The 17925-nt window shown below is 50.9% G+C and overlaps 2 protein-coding genes and 1 long non-coding RNA gene across 6 annotated transcripts in view; 2 read left to right on the plus strand and 1 right to left on the minus strand.

Moving 5' to 3' along the window:
- RNFT2 (ring finger protein, transmembrane 2) overlaps positions 1–1432 on the plus strand; it is a 56864-nt gene extending 55432 nt beyond the window's left edge. For all 4 annotated transcript variants that reach the window (XM_090290881.1, XM_090290882.1, XM_090290884.1 and 1 more), the window contains one exon: positions 1112–1432. In XM_090290881.1, coding sequence (XP_090147007.1) covers positions 1112–1299 — 188 coding nt within the window. In that variant the 3' untranslated portion in view covers positions 1300–1432. The remainder of the gene's footprint in view (positions 1–1111) is intronic.
- Positions 1433–1946: 514 nt separating this feature from the next.
- HRK (harakiri, BCL2 interacting protein) lies at positions 1947–16648 on the minus strand. Its single transcript, XM_090290888.1, has 2 exons — positions 16317–16648; positions 1947–2691 (listed from the first exon to the last, which is right to left on the minus strand). Exon 1 carries the CDS (start codon positions 16646–16648, stop codon positions 16373–16375), a length of 276 nt encoding a protein of 91 aa, XP_090147014.1. The 3' UTR covers positions 1947–2691; positions 16317–16372.
- Positions 4360–12711, plus strand: LOC149996863 (uncharacterized). The gene is made up of 3 exons (XR_016514117.1): positions 4360–4667; positions 11058–11213; positions 11394–12711. It is a non-coding gene; the product is annotated as an uncharacterized LOC149996863 (long non-coding RNA).
- Positions 16649–17925: the final 1277 nt, after the last annotated feature.

Genomic DNA, 17925 nt, shown 5'->3' on the forward strand with positions numbered 1-17925 from the left:
CCTCACCTCATTATGCAGCGAGCTACCTAAACAATGATCTCACCGGCCTGGACACACACACACGCACGCACACACGCACACACGCACACACACTGCTGTCTGCTGAAACCCGATCTGAGGTCTTTTTTAAAATTTATTTCAAAGCCTCCCTCCCTCTCTCTTCACAGACGCTCTGCAGTGAAACTAATCAAAATCAATGACTCCTTGGCAGCCGGAGAAAAGGGGGAGGAGGGGGAAATAGTGCCAGCACTTTGCACACTGTGGAAATTTTTTTTTTTTTAAACTACCCCACTATCTCATGCAATCCAGGTAATGCAACAGGAGAGACGGTGGAGACAATATATACATAGATCATGCTTCAATTTCCTAATACAAATGTCCATCAAGAAGTCAAATCTCATATAAAAACAAGCATTAAAAACAACCCCTTGTCAAAAATCGGGGCAGTCGAGAAGTGCACTCAAATTAATGATGTGCAAGAAAAAGCCAGGATTAGATAAATACACAGTTTCTAATAGTACAAGAGAGTATGTACAAGGGACTTGGCTGCAAAGCTCCAGCAGGAGGTCATGGGTGCCCAGTTCTCTCAGCAGTGTGGCTTCATTGAAATCAAAATTGCCCCAAACGCCAGCCCCAGCATTCGGAGTTTGGGTCCTCCAGCGGAAAAGTCATAAGCTAGTAGGCAAATCAGGGTTGAAAAAGGGGTCCTCTGACCTTTCCCCTTTGCCCTGTGTCTAGGTGGTCCGCATGTCCCTGGTCTGGTGCAGCCTGTGATCGCATACAACTGTAATAATGAAAAGCCTCTCCCCCCAAAAGGGGTGAGCCGGACTCTGGTGTCTAAAAAAAGCAGAGGCTGTGTTTCATACCGCTCTGATTATTCCGCCTTCTCTAAGGCGGCGGCTTGGTGGGGATGTCGCCTACTGCTCTCTGCAGACCACGCCTACACACCCTTGGGGGTGGGGGGTGGGGGGGGACTCCAGCGATGAAAAGAAGCAAGTCGGGGGCGGGGGCGGGGCTGCCCTCACCTTCAGCAACTTGCGTTGCTTTTTCTTTAAAGGGTTATTTAGGAACACATCAGACATGAATTTTTTTCTTTCCTTTTTTTTTTAAGAAATACAGCTCCCAGCTTGCAGCAGTAAAAAGTCCTGCGCTGTAAAGGACCTGGAAATTTTCAGCAAAGCCTATGGGGAACGATTCCCATTCAGCCCCACGTCCACGTTAACAACGGCTGATCCCTCTGCCAGCTTCTTAGAACTGGAAGGGCATCTGCTACCAGCCCGGCGAACCCCCTGGCCATAGGTACTGGGTGGTGACCTGCAAATCCAGCCTTGTAGAATGGCTCACCCTGTAGTCTGGCCCCTCACCATCTCGGCTTTGAAAATGGCAGTGTGATACCCTGCACAGAAGAATGATACCTGTTTTTGTTAGATTTATTTTTAATGAAAGCAAAAAATAATCATTGTTCCCTGAAGAGTCTTTGCAGCCAAGTCTCAGTCCAGCACACATCTTTTTTCTTTTTTAGCCCTTCTAGAAACTTCCGAAAATAGGAGCTTAATAGGGGTAGGGAGGCTTGGAATTAGACCCTCTGTCAGTCAGTGAGATGCTGGTGCATTTCATTTAAATGACCCATGCCCTCCCCCAACGTACCTTGCTTATAAATTACCCTTGACCAGAACGTAGCCATTTCTTGGCTCTTGAATCCATAAAACCTAATCCCTGAATTCCCTGTGGGGAGTGGAGGAAGCCATGGGCTGAACTCCCAGGACACTTTCTCTGGGGTGGAAGAGACAACAAACAAGTCATGAATGAGGTCAGCTTTCCACCTCACAGCCAGCATGCCCTTCCCCCTCCCCACACCTCTGGATATTTGTCCCCACATGGAGAAAGAGAAAAGACTCTCAAGTAGCCCTTTCCCCTGATCCCTTCAGAAAAAAACAAAAACAAACTTGAAACAGCAAAAGGAAATCTCTCTTGCCCCCTGGCCTCACAGGTCTGGCAACAGAATACCAAGGCAGCACCAGCAAGAACACACTTAGCACCAGCAAAGTTGAAGTGAAGCACCAGAGACACCAGACTGGCAGGGGAGGGGGGATCCAGTTTGTCTTGATGGGACAGTGGGACTAGCTATCTATTTTAGGGATAGAGAGGGGATAGGACTTGTCGCGACTTGGGAAGCGAAGTATCCCAGACTGCCCCTACAAGCTGGCCTCGAGTCCTCCTCACTTTTTTCTTCCGTTTGCCTTCTGCAGTTTCGCCTGCTCACCAGCATCCCTCCCCAGGTGGCTGGTTGGCTCTGAGGCCAATTCCCACCAGTCTTGGCAATTTTTCTCGGTACACAGTAGGCATCTCTCTTCCGGTGCCCCAGACATGAAGGAGTCAGGTTCACATCGGGAGGTGCAGAGAAGGGAGGGGGTCACGTCCTCAACAAGGCATGCACTGAGTAGCAATATTCATATTTTCTTTTTGTATATATATAGGGAGAGCTGTATGTAAATAGCATTGGGGTGTCTGTTTCGGCAGCTGGACGTCCAAAGGGCTCCCCCAGCCCCCTTCTGCGGTGCTCTGGTGCTCCAGCGCTGTCTTTATTCTCCACTTCCTTCTCGAAGTGCCAACTGCGACCTTTCAAGCCCTGGGCTTCCCCTCAGGAAAACGGGAGCCAGCTTTCTCCAAGGACACAGGGTTTTCACCAACCTGCAGAAATAAAGATTTGTATTTCGGTCACTAGGCTGGTGCAGACAGCCAGTTGGGGATGACGTCAGTGCCTTGGGCTTCTGCACAACCAGCCTGTATGTTGGGAGGGGGGAAGGGAAGGGGTAAGAGCTGCTAGATACAAAGCTCTACTTCTGAAGGAGAGGTTCGCCAAAAGCTAGTCTTAGGGCTCCCCACCCCAAGCTCTGTCCGCATAGCAGCCTCCCCTAAAATACGTTTGGGTGCAAACACATCCCTGTTTTCAGACCTAAATGTTTACATGGGTATCTCCTGTGATTGAAAAAAAGAGAGACTGGAATGCCACGTTACCCTTTTGCTCCTCCAGAGCAGGAATAGGATCTTCCTCTATTCATTTCATAGATCCATATTCAAGGCAGACTTGCAGGACGGACAGTCTCTGCTTTCGCTCATTCATTCATTCATTTATTCATCCGTCCATCCATTCATTGCCAAGCTGGCCATGCACCATACTAAGTGTTACAGATCCAGTGACATAGTTCTTGCCCTTGAGGGGCGCAAGGGCTGACAGGGAGATGGGAAAACATTGATAATGACAGTGTCATATGCTTGTGAAAAGCATGCAATCTGGGTAAACATGGGCTATTGGAGCCCAGAGGAGAGGGAACTCATGAGGGAGAGGGGATGTCAGAGAAAGCCCCTTAGGGAGCGAGGCAGACCCCTGCTGAGTGCTGAAGGTGGTCAAGGAATTAGCCAGGATAAGATGTAACTCTCCAGACAAGGCAGAAAAAATAGCACATATCCAAGGGAATTGGAAGCATGTGCCGCCACAAAAACTTGCACACAAATGTTCATAGGAACAGTATCCATAACAGCCAAAAAGTGGAAACAACCTAAATATCTACCAATTGATGAATGGATGAATAGAATGGGGTATGTCCATGTGGTGGAATATTATGCAGTCATGAAAAGGAATGAAGTACTGATGCATACTACAACACTGATGAACCTTGAAGACTTACACTAAAAGAAAGAAGCCGGACACAAAAGGAAAATGATTCCACTTAGATGAAATGTCCAAAAGAGACAAATCTTAAGAGACAGAAAGTAGATTAGTGGTTGCCCAGGACTGGGGAGTCACTGCTAATGGGTATGGGGCTTCTCTTGGGGGAATGAAAATGCTCCAACATTAATTCTGCGGATGGTTGTAAAACTCTTATGTATATAACAAAACCCACTGACTTGTATGCTATAAAAGGGTGGATTTTATGGCAGGTGAGTTATATCAGAAGGATGAGGAGGAGAGGGAGGAGGAGAAGGAGAGGAGGAAGGGGAGAGGTGAGGGTGGAGACTTAGCAGGAGCTGCAAATTAGGAGATAAAAAACATTTCAGACATTATTCTAAAGCAGGTGGAATAAGAACTGCCATGTGAGTAACGCAAACCAAGTGGTTTAGAAGAGAAAGTGGGAGAGAGGTCACTGTCATTCCTCCCAGTTAGAAAAAGCCCCGGATATTGACTGGTAGGAACTGCTCCAACGGGCTCCTTTGGCCTCTGGCTTCCTGCCAGGTATAGTCAACAGAAGGCAGTAAACAGGGCAGCAAGATCAGTGCCTACCAGGCAGCTCTCTGGTTCAGCTCCAGACCCCCTCCAGGCTCTAGGTCCTACTTCCTCCTCTGACCCCTTCAGGTCACGGGTATTGACAGCCCAGCAGGAAGTACTGACTGTAAGCCCTGCCCGCACTTCGATAAATTCTCCCCTGATTACTCAGTTTGGTGGTGCTCTCTGCTTCTTATTTGGACCCCGGCCAATACATGTGACTGTATGAAGGAGGTGCACCGTGAACACAGACCCACCTTCGGCCTGAGCCACACTGGACCTCACCACCTGCACTGGCCGATGGTCACAAGGGTCCCAGCCAGCAACTTCAAACCTTGAGGTTGTGTCAATACGTGAGCTGAATGCATACGACGAAGGGAAAGTAACAACGGCATCAGGAGAGGTGAGAGAAACTGTAGTTTTCATTTTTTGAGAAACGGTATTTTTAAAGCTGTCTTCAGCCTCATCCACAAAAGGAATGACATTTCTTACAAAACTAGGTAGGACCAGCAACTGGTTTACACTTTTCCTACCTGTTAAGTCACTGCATCTATGTCTCTCTAAGGTTTCCCAGGGCTGCTACCAGGATGAACTCCCAGGTCCATCCACGTGGTGGTTACAGGTTGGTGTCCACAGTGGAACATGGACATCAAATGCACACCAGTCCATGGCCAGTGGACACCATGTCACCACGTCCCTGAAAAAGGAGTAGGCCTGTGCATACATTTTTGGGGATCTTGCCTTGGGAGACCCTTGACTAAGGATCTAGCCCACAGTAGTAGTCCCATAAATGTGCTCAAGGAAGTCCCGTCCAGCTTTGTTTGTAATAGTGACAATTTAGAAACAACCCGCATGTCCATCAATGGGAGGCCGGGTTAACAAATGAAGCTACGTGCCTATTAGAAAGGGGCAGATCTCAGTATGCTGAGACAGAACGGTGGCTATGATTCTTAACTGGAGAGAGCAAATGGCAGAACAGTGCAAACCGGATCATTTTCCCATTAATGAGTGTGGGCGTATGTGTATATCTCCATATAAAAAGGAGAGGCAGAGAGCAGATACTGTAATGGTTAAGAGCACAGACTTTGGCCCTGGATGGTGTGGCTCAGTTGGTTAGAGTGTTGTCCCATAAGCCTAAAAGGTCATGGGTTCGATTCCCAGTTAGGGCACATACCTAGGTGGTAGGTTTGATCCCCAGTTGGGTGTGTCCCAGAGGTAACTGATCAATGTTCCTCTCTCTCTCTCTCCCTCCCTTCCCTTCTCCCTCTCTCCCCCTCCCTTCTTCTCTCTATCTCTCTCTCTAAAGGAAGGAAGGAAGGAAGGAAGGAAGGAAGGAAGGAAGGAAGGAAGGAAGGAAGGAAGGGAGGAAAGGAGGAAGGAAGGGAGGGAGGGAGGGAAGGAGAGAGGGAGAGAGAGAGAGAGAGAGAGAGAGAGAAAGGAAGGAAAGAAAACCAGTGTGACTTTTGGCCAGTTATTTAAGCTCTCTGGGCCTCAGTTTTCTTTTATGGAAAAGGAGAGAGAGTAATAACGAATATCATTGTGTTGATGTGAGGACTACAGGTATTACTGTATGTGAGACACCTAGAAATCTGGCACACAGTACGGACTGAGTCTGTTTTTGTTGTTATTATTATTACATATCCTAGATTGTAGGGGCGTAAAGGGTGCTTTACTTCCTATACCTTATTTCTGTATAGTTTGTTTTTATTTGGGGGTTGTTTTTGATTGTTTGTTTGGTCTCGCAAGGAGCAAGTAATAACTGTACAATTTTAAACTATTTTCAAAACATGAAGTCCACCGCCTCCTCTGAGCCACTGTCCTGCTCTGGGATGTTTTCCCATAAACTTGGCTCATAAAGAACTTTCTCCAATGCTGACTCACAACCAAAGCTCATGACTGAGGAGGTTCATGAAACCCCTTTAGAAAGTGTTGCATTTCCACTTTTCACCACAGAATGGAGGGGGCAGGTGGGCAGAGGGGGAGCAGCAGAGACGGCCAGGCCCTGCATCCCCAGCCTGCATCTGGGCGCTGACAGCGGGAAGCCCGGTCTCTGAGCCCCACTGCCACCCCAAGCGATGGGACAGGAGGCTCACTCCCTCTTTCCTCTAACTGACAAGAGTTAGGACTTTTCCATTCCCTCCTAAAAGGCCACAATTTTTAATTTAAGAACTTTTTTTTTGCTCTTGCTATTTGCACTAGTGATGTTACAAATTCAAACAATAGAGGATACAGAAGTAAAAGGAAAGCCCCCTTCAAACTACCCCTAATCCTCCCAGAATATTTTGTGTGCATTTACAGGTACCATGTCTCTCCCCGCTCCATCACTATGTCCCCAGAGCCCAGCATAATGCCTGCACATAGTAGGTGCTCAATTCAACATGCTGAATGAGAGTAAGAGAGCACATGAATAAGGGTGGCAACTTCCACACTCTTCCATCTGTGGTTTTGGTGGGCTGACTTTGCCCATGGAGTTCAGATGGCACCGGTGGTCAGTCCTGGTGCCTAAGACTCACGGGGACAAAGGAACATTTCCATGGAAAATCTTCGCAGAGGGAAGAAGATTGCTCAGGTCTGTGTCATCATACAGCGCGTGCTGTCTGGTTAGGAAGCTGGGTCTGAGAAGACTGGGGAGAGGGGACCGCAGGAGCAGAAGGCTGGCCTGGGTGTGTCAGAAAGGCAGGGGCCATTTGCTCCCCTCCATCCAGCCCCTTGTTATCTAAATAGCAATCGGTGCTATCAGTGAGTAGTTATCAGTGCTATCAGTGAAGTTATCAGTGCTATCAGTGTATATCATTGCTATCAGTGAATAGTTATCAGTACTAGCATAAACAGTTTTCAGTATTATCAGTGAGCAGTTATCAGTGCTATCAGTGAGTAGATATCAATGTTATCATGAATAGTTATCAGTGCTCTCAGTGATTAGTTATCAATGCTATCGGTGAGTAGTTATCAAGCTCTCAGTGAGCAATCATGAATGCTATCATGAATAGTTATGTGTTATCAGTGAGTAGTCATCAATGCTATTATGAGTTATCAATTCTATCAGTGAGTAGCTATCAATGCTATCATGAATAGTTATCGGTACTATCAGTGAGTAGTTATCAATGCTGTTGTGAAGAGTTATCAGTGGGTAGCCATTAGTGCTCTCACTGAATGGTTACCAGTGCTACCAGTAAACAGTTGTTAATGCTATAGGTGAATAGTTACCCATGCTATCAGTGACTAGGTATTGATTACGCAAAGTCTATGAAGAGAAACCAGAGAACTCACAGTTCTCACCCACTAAGACATTATGGCAGGTAGGTCCTGAATGCCAAACAAACTTGACTCTGGACGGGTAAGCACTGAGCTGGGAGGCAGTAGCTTAGCACAGAGCGGATGCCGGGTCTGATGGGCAGACCCTTCCGAAGGTCACCTTGCCACACAGATCACATTATAACATGCACATTCTTTGACCCAACAATTTCACTTCTGGGAACCTCACTTTTTTTTTGCAAAGTTTTCTAAACAAGAATGTTCACTCTACCTCGTATACACGATCAGAACATAGGAAACAGCATAAATGTCCCCAGGAAGGTGACCAAATAAGTAAAATCATGGTTCATCCAACAATGGCACACCATGCAGCCTCTAAAAAGGATGCTGGAGACCTTTCCTTGTTGGCATGGGAGGATCTCAGCAAACTAACTTTAGCTGAGGTAAGGGGGAGAAGCAGGTTATAAAACAGCATGAACAGCATGATCTTGTTTATTTAAAATAGGATACGTGTGGGGGTGTGGGTGTGCATCAAGAGATGCTGGCAGGGTGGTCCCCTAAATCAGGTAGCAAACTGGAATGTCCTGGGCCCAGTAGAGTGTATCTAGGAGGAGCTAGTGGGAAATTCACATACCATCTAAAGGGGACTCTCATTTCCAGTCTTGTGCTGCCACGTGTAAATACAGACTTGTGGTTGTCTGATCTTTCCATTTTTCCAAGAAAAACCGGAAACACAGTCTTCTACATGAAGGATCAGTACTATGAAAGTACCTGATTTTTAAGTGTTAGGGAGGGGGAACATGCATGTTGAACAAAATTCGCCTGCAGGTCCGATTCAGTGGGGAGACCACCGGGTTTCAGCCCTTGCCTACTACGGTCAGCAGACATGTAAGCCCACCGCATCTTTACCCTCGGTCGCTGTCTCTCTGCCTTGGTTTCCCCATCTGTAAGGTGAGGGAACTGGGCCAGGTGGTCTCTAAAGTCCTGTGTAGCTCTGGCTGTTTCGAAAATGGTGACCTTTAGGGTCGTAGGTCCTTTAAAAATCAGATCAAAGCCATCGCTTCTCTCTCAAGTGGGGGAGATAGAGGAGTATGAAATCAGCCAATTATATGTGTAATTTCCAGGGATTCCCAAATTCCCTGAGGCTTCCCAGAGTTCATCCATTTGTCCATCCATTCATTCATTCATTCACTCAGTGGTTAGTGAGTGACCACACTGTGCTGGTCCCCATGCCAAGGGCTAGAATACAATGATGGGCAAAACAGACATGGTTGGCACCCTCATGGGACCTGGAGGCCAGTGTCACCCACATTGGGAGGTCCTGCCCTAGAGATGCTCCCAACCCTGGAACGGCGGTTTAAGCAGGCTGTTGGCAAGCCACAGAATGGGACAGGTAGAATTAGCAACTGCCTTATGCAAAAGGCTCAGAAAAGTTCCCTATGAGTTCCCACCATACTATGAATATGGGCCCATGGACTGAATTTTACACCAGATAAGAACAACATTATCATTTACTATTTTCGGAACATCAGTGATGTACCTCATGCTGCTCAGAGAGTAAAGGGACAGACCTGGTAAGTGGCAGATCGGGACCGAATCCAAAAATCAGCCTGACTCCAAAGTTCATGTCACTTTCTACCCAGCTAGCCTGATTCAGCATAAAATCTGGGTAAATAAGATAAACAATGTTACCAGTGGCTAAATTTTCTAAATAAAGAATTAGGCCTATTGTGTGCCAACACATTAAAACATTTTAAATCTGGGCTGTCTTTGCAAATGGTATCAACTCTAGAATCCATCACATTGCCCCTGACACCTTCTCATTCTCTGAAGACACCCCCTCCAAAGTCACTTTGTCAAGTTTCCCTATCATCAGTAGGTTGGCATCCTGTAGTATTGATTAAGGACCATGTGATAGATCCAAGAATATCAGGTGAACGTGGTACGTGGCTGTTCCACCATGACAGGTACAGCCAGGCAGGCAGGGATGCTCTCCAAACCCTAGTGGCATTGCTGTGACTTGCAGCTTTTCACTGAAGTTGGGATGGGCACTCAAGGAGTCATCTGTACTCCCAGGCACTCCAGCAATGGCTAGAGACGCCATCCACAAAGAACATTCCACAAAAGGCCAACACAGATTGAACTGAGGATGGTAACAGGCAACTCAAGAGCCAAGCTGTTAACCATACTATGTGCAGAGGTCAGTGACATAAATGTGAAATGGGAACAGATGACAATGTTTGTCTAGAATGCCCTTCTGGACCTTGAGCACAAGATCTGACACTCTTTAGACAACCTTTTTGATAAAAGAATGTCTACATTGGCTTTGATATCAGAGTTCCACTTGTAGGCATTATTAAGAAAGTCATCTGTGATGGGCCCAAAGAATTCTACATGAGGGATGTTCATCATGTTGGAAACAATCTAAATGCCCAAGAAGAGCAGACTGGGAGGCCAAATAATACAGCACTAAGCAGCCTCTAAGAAGTGTGTCAAAGAAAATACAGGTGGGGGGAACTAGGATAGAATGAAAATGTCAGGTTTCAGAGAATGTATTTGGAGTGATTCCATTCATTAAAGCACCCATCAGTGCATTTTTAGAATGAGAAGAAATCAATCAAAACATTAACAATGGGTACCGAAAACAATTGACTAAAATGTTCTTTTATTCAGCAATTCCCAAATATTTGATAATGAATGTGCTATTTTTTTTTTTTGTAATCAAAGAAAGCTTTCTCTGTGTGTGTTTTTTTAATATTACATAAAGTTTCCCAAAGCAATTTAATTCCATCCTGCCCAAGCCTATGGCTTGTGGAACAAAGGCTGGATCATGACAACACCCTGTGGAGCAGCCAGTTTTCTCTCCACAGGAAGGCAACGGAGCGTTCTCTTTCCCTGGGTATCCAGCAGTAATAAAAGGATGCATCTCACCGAGGTGGCCTAAGCCAGAGGTCACCTACCTAATAGCAGAGGCACCGGCTTCGGGCAGGAAGGAAAGAGAGAGAACATAATTACTGGGCTGAAAGGCGAGATTTCTCAGGCAATGGATTCCCAGCCAGTATCCATAAATGTTACGAGGACACTGAGGTTTGGGCATCAGGCGGGACAGGGACCAGGACCTTTCGGATTCTGGCTGGAAGTAAACAAGTTCACTTCCACTGAGAGGCTGGGAGTCAGAGCCCTGAAGTCTAGGAGTGTGTAAAGGCAGGAGCTGGGACTGGCTCTGTACCCCTGCATCCTGGTGCCCAGCTCTGAGCTGGTGCCCAACTTGTGTTTGCAAATCCTGATGATGGAATGTTGGAGCCCCCTCTACTCCATCGTACCTCACTCTTCTCTTGAGAAGGGTCTCTTCACATGCCGGCGGCATTTGTGAATCACATTCCTTCTGAAAGCCTCTTTGAACTTGGTTTTCTCTCCAGCCCCTTCTTCCCATTGCACTTAGAACCATGGCCTGATCTAGCCCCTGCCTAGCCCTCTGACGTCTTCTACCCCAAGTTCACATGCCATTAGCCACACAGCTTGTTTTTCTCTTCCTCAGACACGCTGTGCCAAGTCTCACCTCCCAGCCAGCAGGAGTGCTAGTCTCTCTTCCCGGAACATCCTTCTTGCAGGTCTTCACTTGGCTGGCTCCTTCCTGTAATTGAGGGCACCAGTGCCCTTGGTCTTCCTCAGCGGCCACCCCTAACCACAGCAGGTAAGGTGTCCCTTGGGCTCTCCCTATTACCTTCAAAGCCCTCGGCACTTTCTGAAATGATCTCTGTGTTAAGACTGCGTAATCCAAAGATGCCCACAACAATATCTCCTGCCCATATGCTATTCTAGCACCTTCCCACTCCCCAGGGGGGTAGCATCTAATTCCAATCTCCTTGAATAGGGGCAGTCTTGTGACTTGCTTCTAACCAAAGTGACTTCGGAAGTGGGGTCAGAAAAGGCCAAGCAGCTTCCACCTGCTGCCCACCCGTTCCCCCAGACGTTTGCTTTGGAGCTCCGAGTCACCATGTGAGAATCCAGTAACCGGGAGGCTGCCGTGCTGTGGGGAAGCCCAGGCCACAAGAGAAGCTGAGTGTAGGTGCTCTGATTGGCAGTCCCAGCTGGTGCCTGGCGTCAACAGCCAGATCTGCAAATGAAGATCCTGCCCATCCCCAGGGTTCCAGCCCCCAGCCATCCTAGAGCGGAGACAGGTACCCAGCTATGCGTGTCTGAATCCCCACCCCATAGAATGTACAGGCTTCGTCATACATTATGAGCAAAATCAAGTAGTTCTTTTAAGTTTTGGAGTAATTGATCACACAGCAATAGTGCCGAAACAATCTTGATTGACTTAATCATTTGGTTCTTCCCACTAAAATGTAGGCTTCATGGGACTCCTCTGTATTGGTTGTGCCTGTGTGCACAGTGCCCTGCATACAGTAGGCACTCAATAATTACTAGATAAGTAAGTGAAAGAAGCTGAATTTGGGAAACAATAATACCCTTCTTGCATAGTTTCTGACTGATTCATGTCTTCATTATGTAGCATGTACCTACTGTGTGACAGGCAAGTTGGCAGGGGCCAGGCCCACTGTGGGGCAACCCTATCATCACATAGGGTGATAGCCAGAGAGGGAGACAGAAGCCCCCAATCCATTCCTCCCTACCTCCAATGTAGATCTGAAAAGCTGACTTTTCAAAAACCAGAGGTACAGTTGCCAAATCCATCCAGCCCACATCTAGGGGTGTATTTAATTATTCCGGGGTGTGGCTGTTTTTACATCCGCAGCTCAGTCGCTTGTGCCCTGGCCCCTCACTAGGCAGGCGGGTGACTCCAGACAGGGACCATGTGGCAGGAAGGCTGCACATCTGGCCCCTTCCCGGGGGTTCGTCCCCAACAGCTGTCTCCTGCTCTGCTCCCTCCCTCCCCTCGCCTAGGCTTTCAAGCTCTAAAAGTAATGCTGGCAGGGGTGCAGCCGGCTGGAAGGGAGGCCTGAGGGATGCGCCTCCAGGTTTAACCACTTAATCCCCAAAGTACCTGCCAAGAACCAGTTAGCAAGCCTGGCTGGCAGGCCAGGCCTTCATTAATTCATTAAAGCAGGCTCCTGCTGGCCCATTATCTTCCCTGCCCCTAACCCCGTTGCTTCCTGGGCCTGCAGGGTCCACCTTTCTCTCCTCCTCCTTAGTCCCAAGGCAAGATTCTGCTCACCCCTGGCCCCCTCTCCCAGGCAGATTCCTTGACTCCAGTCTCTCCCTCCCCGCCCCCTCCCCAAGCACACTTCTCCCTCCCTCCCACAACTCAGCCAGCCAGCACTCACCATAAAGCATCTTTTGTTCCCTCTCTCCTGTATCTTAGAGCAGTGACTGGTTAAATCACACCCATCCTCCTCCTGGCCTCCCCGGGCTCCCAGGGGCCTCCCCCAGGCTCTCTCAGAAAGGGAATCTCTCTAGTGCAGGAATTCAAGGCTCACCACCCCCTCTGCCTGCTGCCCGCATCTTCCCATCCGCTGCACCCCCAAGTCCTTGGGTGGGGGGACAAGTGCTGCAGGCCCTCAGATTTCTGACTTTGCCTCTGATCCTTTGGGATGACTCAGGTGGACGCTCTCTGCCTCAGTTTCCCCTTTGAAACAATCAGAATGGCCTAACCACGTCAGAGCATCCTCTGTTGGGTTTAAGCGGATACCTGGCTACCATCCTCCCAACAACCCTGGAGTACAGCTTCAATGGACAGATAAAGGCGCAGAGAGGTTATGGTTCTTACCCAAGGTCACATTGCCCCCAAGTTCCTGGGCTGGGACTTAAATCCCATCCCACTGACTCCTAAACCCATGCTCTTAAGCATTGTACTGTCCTGGCCCATCTGGCCCTAATGCTCCAAAAGGGCAAGTAGGAATGGCGTGGAATTGCTGGCAATGACTATGGCAAAATGTTGTGTACTTTGGGGAAGAAAAATATTAAATACACAATCATAACCATGAGCGCTCACATTTAGATCTCCTTCTCATGTTCCAGGCACTGTTCTAGACCCTTCTGTGTATGAATTCATTTTACCTTCTTGACAATACCTCTGCATTAAGAACTATAATTGTCCCCATTTTGCATATGAGGAAACTGAGTCGCAGCGGTTCTTTTTTATAATGACTTCTGAGAACAGTATTGCTTGCTCACAGTAGAGGCTCAAAACAAGACTGTTGAAACATTGTCCTGCATACAGCTCGGCTCATCCTTCATGCCTTAAGAGAAGACTTGTCTGCCTTGTTTGGCTGACTCCAGCCTCCCTGCAACCCCTTGAGTACCCTAGGAGCATTCCCCCTTCTCCTGAAGGGCAGGAAAAGTGGAGAGGACCACGTACAGAACCCAACAAATGGTCTCTCTCCTGTGGATTTCCTTCCACTTCTTCCTAACTTATGGGAGGCCGGGGAAAGACAGGTTCCCCCAATTAAGCCAAAAGCACAAAAAAGCCCGAGGTGCAGGTAACAAGTAGTGGGGAAAGAACTGGAGTCCCTGGGTTAGGGGCCAAGGCTGGGAGCTGGAGCATGGGGAACGCATGGGAGACGAGCGCAGGAAGAGGGTGGTACACAAACCTACCAGTGTCCCGAGGGAGTGAGGGGCATCCTGGGGTGAGGGCATCCCAGGCGGGAGAACCCTGGAGAATGTGGCTGCTGGGGACGCCTGGGCAGGACGCAGCAGGCAGGAGAACTCAGGGGAGTGGTGAGGGGGTGGCTTGGAGTCAGGACAAGCACGGAACTCTGGGGCAGAAGCAGAGTGAGGAAGGGGAAATAAATTCTACTGCCCATGCTGGACCAGCTAAAACTCCGCTCCCCTCACCTGCTGCACGGGTCTTCCCCCGCGCCCGGATGGGCCACCTTCCGGCCCTCAGCCTCCTTTGTTGGGCCCCGGGGGCACCCTCAGCCTCCTTGCGCACACCCTATAGGGCTCTGGCGGGGCGTTCTTCACCCTCTGGGTGGGGCGCCCAGCATCCCGCACGGCCTTGTCCTGGGAAGAGAGAGCCTTCCCAAACCTCATCTGAACCCCAAGACAGGAGGAAGCCGTGGCCTAACCCTCTTCCCCATTTCTAACGGATTACCCTCGCTTCCCGTCTTTCCTACTAAGCCACTTCCCCGCTTGCTCTTCAGCCAGGCCTTTTCTGCAGGCCCCCCGACCTTCGCGTCTTTTCCCTTCTCGCTGCCTGCCAGTTTTCCTTCCCCTCTCTCCCCACCCTCTTTCACCCTTTTCCCAAATTACACGCTTTGGCTTCGTCTGTCTGTCTGTCTCTCTCTCTCTCTACTCCCCCACCCTTTTTTTTTCTCCCTGCGCCCAGCCCAAAACGTCGTTCCCGCCCCTGGGATTTGGCAGCTCTAGCCTGGCCGCTGCTGGCCGATGGAGCTCCTCTTTCCGGAGGCGTATAGCGGATGGGACCTCAAGGAGCCGAGCAGGAAACGCCCCGAAAGCGCGCACCTCTCTTCGCCAGCGCCCGGGCTGCACCGGCCCACGCGACATCTGTCGCCCTCGCTCCCGGCTCACACCCCGCGCACCCCCGCAGCTCCCCGGGTGCTGCCACCCCCCACGCTCCGGCTGCCGCCTCTCCCCGAGGGCGCAGACTCTCGGGCATCACCTGAGGGCGCCGCGCCAGCGGGACTCAGCGGGGACCCGAGCGGGCGGCATCTGTGGGCGGTGGCATCCCAGGATCGCTGGCTTTCTCACCTTGGACCTTCACCTTCTGGCCCTAGACCCACCTGTGGTGGTCTCAGCCTGATTCTCTCCACCCCATTCACTGCCGCTCTCCTCTCTGTTCCATAATCTGAAAAGGTGTTCCTTAGACGTTTGTTCCCTCAAAGAGCCTAACGCGGTGCCAGGAGCACAGCTGGCACTCAATAATTCCCCAGTCCCAAGGGCCTGGGGCACAGCAGGTGATCAGTACCTCTCTCCCACCGGCACCAAACACTGGGCGCTCAATACTCGCTCCCCACCCCCACCACAGCGCAGTGCCTAGCATTTCTACAAGCTCTCAAACATTCCCTTCCTGAGCTGGGCCTAGCACCCAGAGGGAGTTCAATAAATGCTCTTTCACCGAGGCTTCCCCATGGAGTTTCCCTAAGAGCCTCAGACCCCAGACCACTTCGGGGGCATCCCCTTCTCCAGCTCAGCTCCAATAGTCTGGTGGAGTGGGCCACGCTCCTTAAACGGGACACCTCGCTGGAGAGGGAGCGAAGAAGTTGTCAGAGCGAAAGAAAATTGCAAAGTGCGCACGCGGGCCTTGGGGAGAAAGAGATCCAGCCAGAAACCTGGAGGGGGAGGAAGAAGCGAGATGCGCTCCCGGCGCGGAAGAATGGGGAACAGAAACCGGAGAAGTGACACTTAGTGAGAAACGCGTTTGAAGTGGACGTGATGGAGACGGTGGCGACTTAGGACCGCCAGGCGGCTTTGGAAGAGGATGGGAGACTTGTCTTGAAACAGCGATAGATTATAATTATCTGGCGTGGCTTGTAACTACGTTGTCAGCGCGAGCACACTTTTACTTGTATTGTGTGTTTCTTTGAGGGGCTGGTGGGAATTGTGGAGGCCGAAGTCCTCCCAAAGCCACCCCGCTGGAAGGAGTGGCAAGATGTGCTTAAGGAGAGAAGGGGACAGGATCGGTGGGCCTGACACTTGAAAGGAGAGATGGGGACTGGATGGGAGGGACACGGAGATCCTTGTGAGAGAAGAAAGCAGAGGAAGGAGGAGATGGGAAGGGAAGAAGCCAAACTTGTTCTCCAGCTCCCACGCCAGCCCAGCGTCTCCAGTCCCCAGCTGCCACGCCCTGGCGCTCGCTGGCTGGCTCGCGTACCTGTTGCTTGCTCCGGCTGGGTCTCGGCTCCGGCCCCACCAAGAAGCCCCGCGTTCCTACAAGTTCCGCCTGCCGAGCAGCCAGGCCGCCAGCGCCGCCACCTGCGCGGCCGCGCACAGCCAGGGCCAGTAGGTGGGGAGCGCGCCGGGCGCCGGCGCCCTCCGGCTCCGCGCGCGGCGCCGCCACATGGTGCGCTGGTGCAGCTCGTCGCCGAGCGCCTTGAGCCGGGCGGCCGTGAGCTGCGCCGCGGACGAGCGCAGACCCAGGCGGCCCGCGCTGCAGGCGCACACGGCCGGGGGGCCGCGGCCGCGGTGCAGGGGGCACGGGCACATGACCGCTCGCCTCGCTCCCTCCCCGCGCTCGGGCCGCCCCTCGCCTCCTCTCCCTCCGGCCTCTGCGCCTGCCTCCGCCGCGCTCCAGCCGCCGGGGGCCTCCCCTGGACACCAAGTTTCTCCCGGTGTTGTGCGTTTGTTGTGCTGACGGCGCTATTATTAATTAAAGTGTCACATGGTGGAGGGGGGCGGGGAGGGCTGAGGAGGGGGGTTACATCATCCGGCCCCGGGAGGGAGGGGGGCTGCAGGCAGAAGAAACCGAGAGGTAACTTTTAACCCTAGCGGCGCCGGCAGCGACGGGGTGCGCGGTTTGGGAGCCCAGAAGCGCGGCGCGCTAGGACGCCACAAGGCTCCAGGCCCCGGAGGTCCCGAGCTTGGGGGTCGCGGGGGACCCCCGCGGAGGCGTGGAAGGCCGGAAAACATTTTCTTCTTCATTTCCCCCCTCTGAATCCAGCTCCAGTTCCGATTTGACCAGGGAAGCAGGCTTGTTTGCCGTTTCGGATGAAGCTGATACCGAATTCAGCTGCACCATTCAAAAAATATTCCGAGGCTATTGTTTTGTTTGGGGGAGGTAGGTTGGTTCAAAATCTTATGTGCGGGCCAGATGCAACCCGACTTGCCTACTTTTCGGTCTGACAGGCACCTGTAGGCTTCGGATTTGAACACACCCGACACACCTCCCCAGCCCCCTCTGCGCTTCGCGGCGGGACCGGATGCGCCCCCAGCGCCCCTAGAAAGCTTTGGAGGCAGGGTTGGGGGTAAAGGGGTGGGTATTAAGCCTCCGCGGAGAGCGGAGGCAGGCTGTCTCCGCGCACCTCACTCGCTCCCGAAAGACCCTCACCAAGGGCTTTCCAGAAGGAAACTTATTTTTGTCTGAGTCCTTTGTGAATGTTATTTTACTGCTGGGGTTACAGTTTCTAGCGGCGATCCCGACTTAATGGCACTGGAGATCCTAAAGGGTAGGCGGGGGCCGAGGTGGGGGTTGTCCGCGGGGACTTGAGCCCTCCCTTTCCAAACCGAAGGCCCTGTGTCCTTGCAGACTAGAAAGTGTGGACTTGGCTCTACCAGTGAAGTTACAGATGAGTGTGGTGGGGCGCTCAGCATTCTTTGGGGGGAGAAGGAAATCTTCTCCGATATTAAATCCACTCTGATTCAGGTGACGCTGGGATTCAGAACACGGGAGGAGCCGGAAGGCTGGCTGCAAGCTGGAGACCTGGGACCCAATGAGGACGCTTTGATCCTCTGCTTTTCTTAGGTAGTATTGCCAAGGCCTGATG

This window comes from Furipterus horrens, unplaced genomic scaffold (genome assembly GCF_987537825.1).
Source record: "Furipterus horrens unplaced genomic scaffold, mFurHor1.1.pri manual_scaffold_11, whole genome shotgun sequence".
Taxonomy (NCBI): Eukaryota; Metazoa; Chordata; class Mammalia; order Chiroptera; family Furipteridae; genus Furipterus; species Furipterus horrens.

Coding starts and splice junctions, on each gene's coding strand:
- HRK (XM_090290888.1), bottom strand. CDS start 16,648: ATGTGCCCGTGCCCCCTGCACCGCGGCCGCGGCCCCCCGGCCGTGTGC.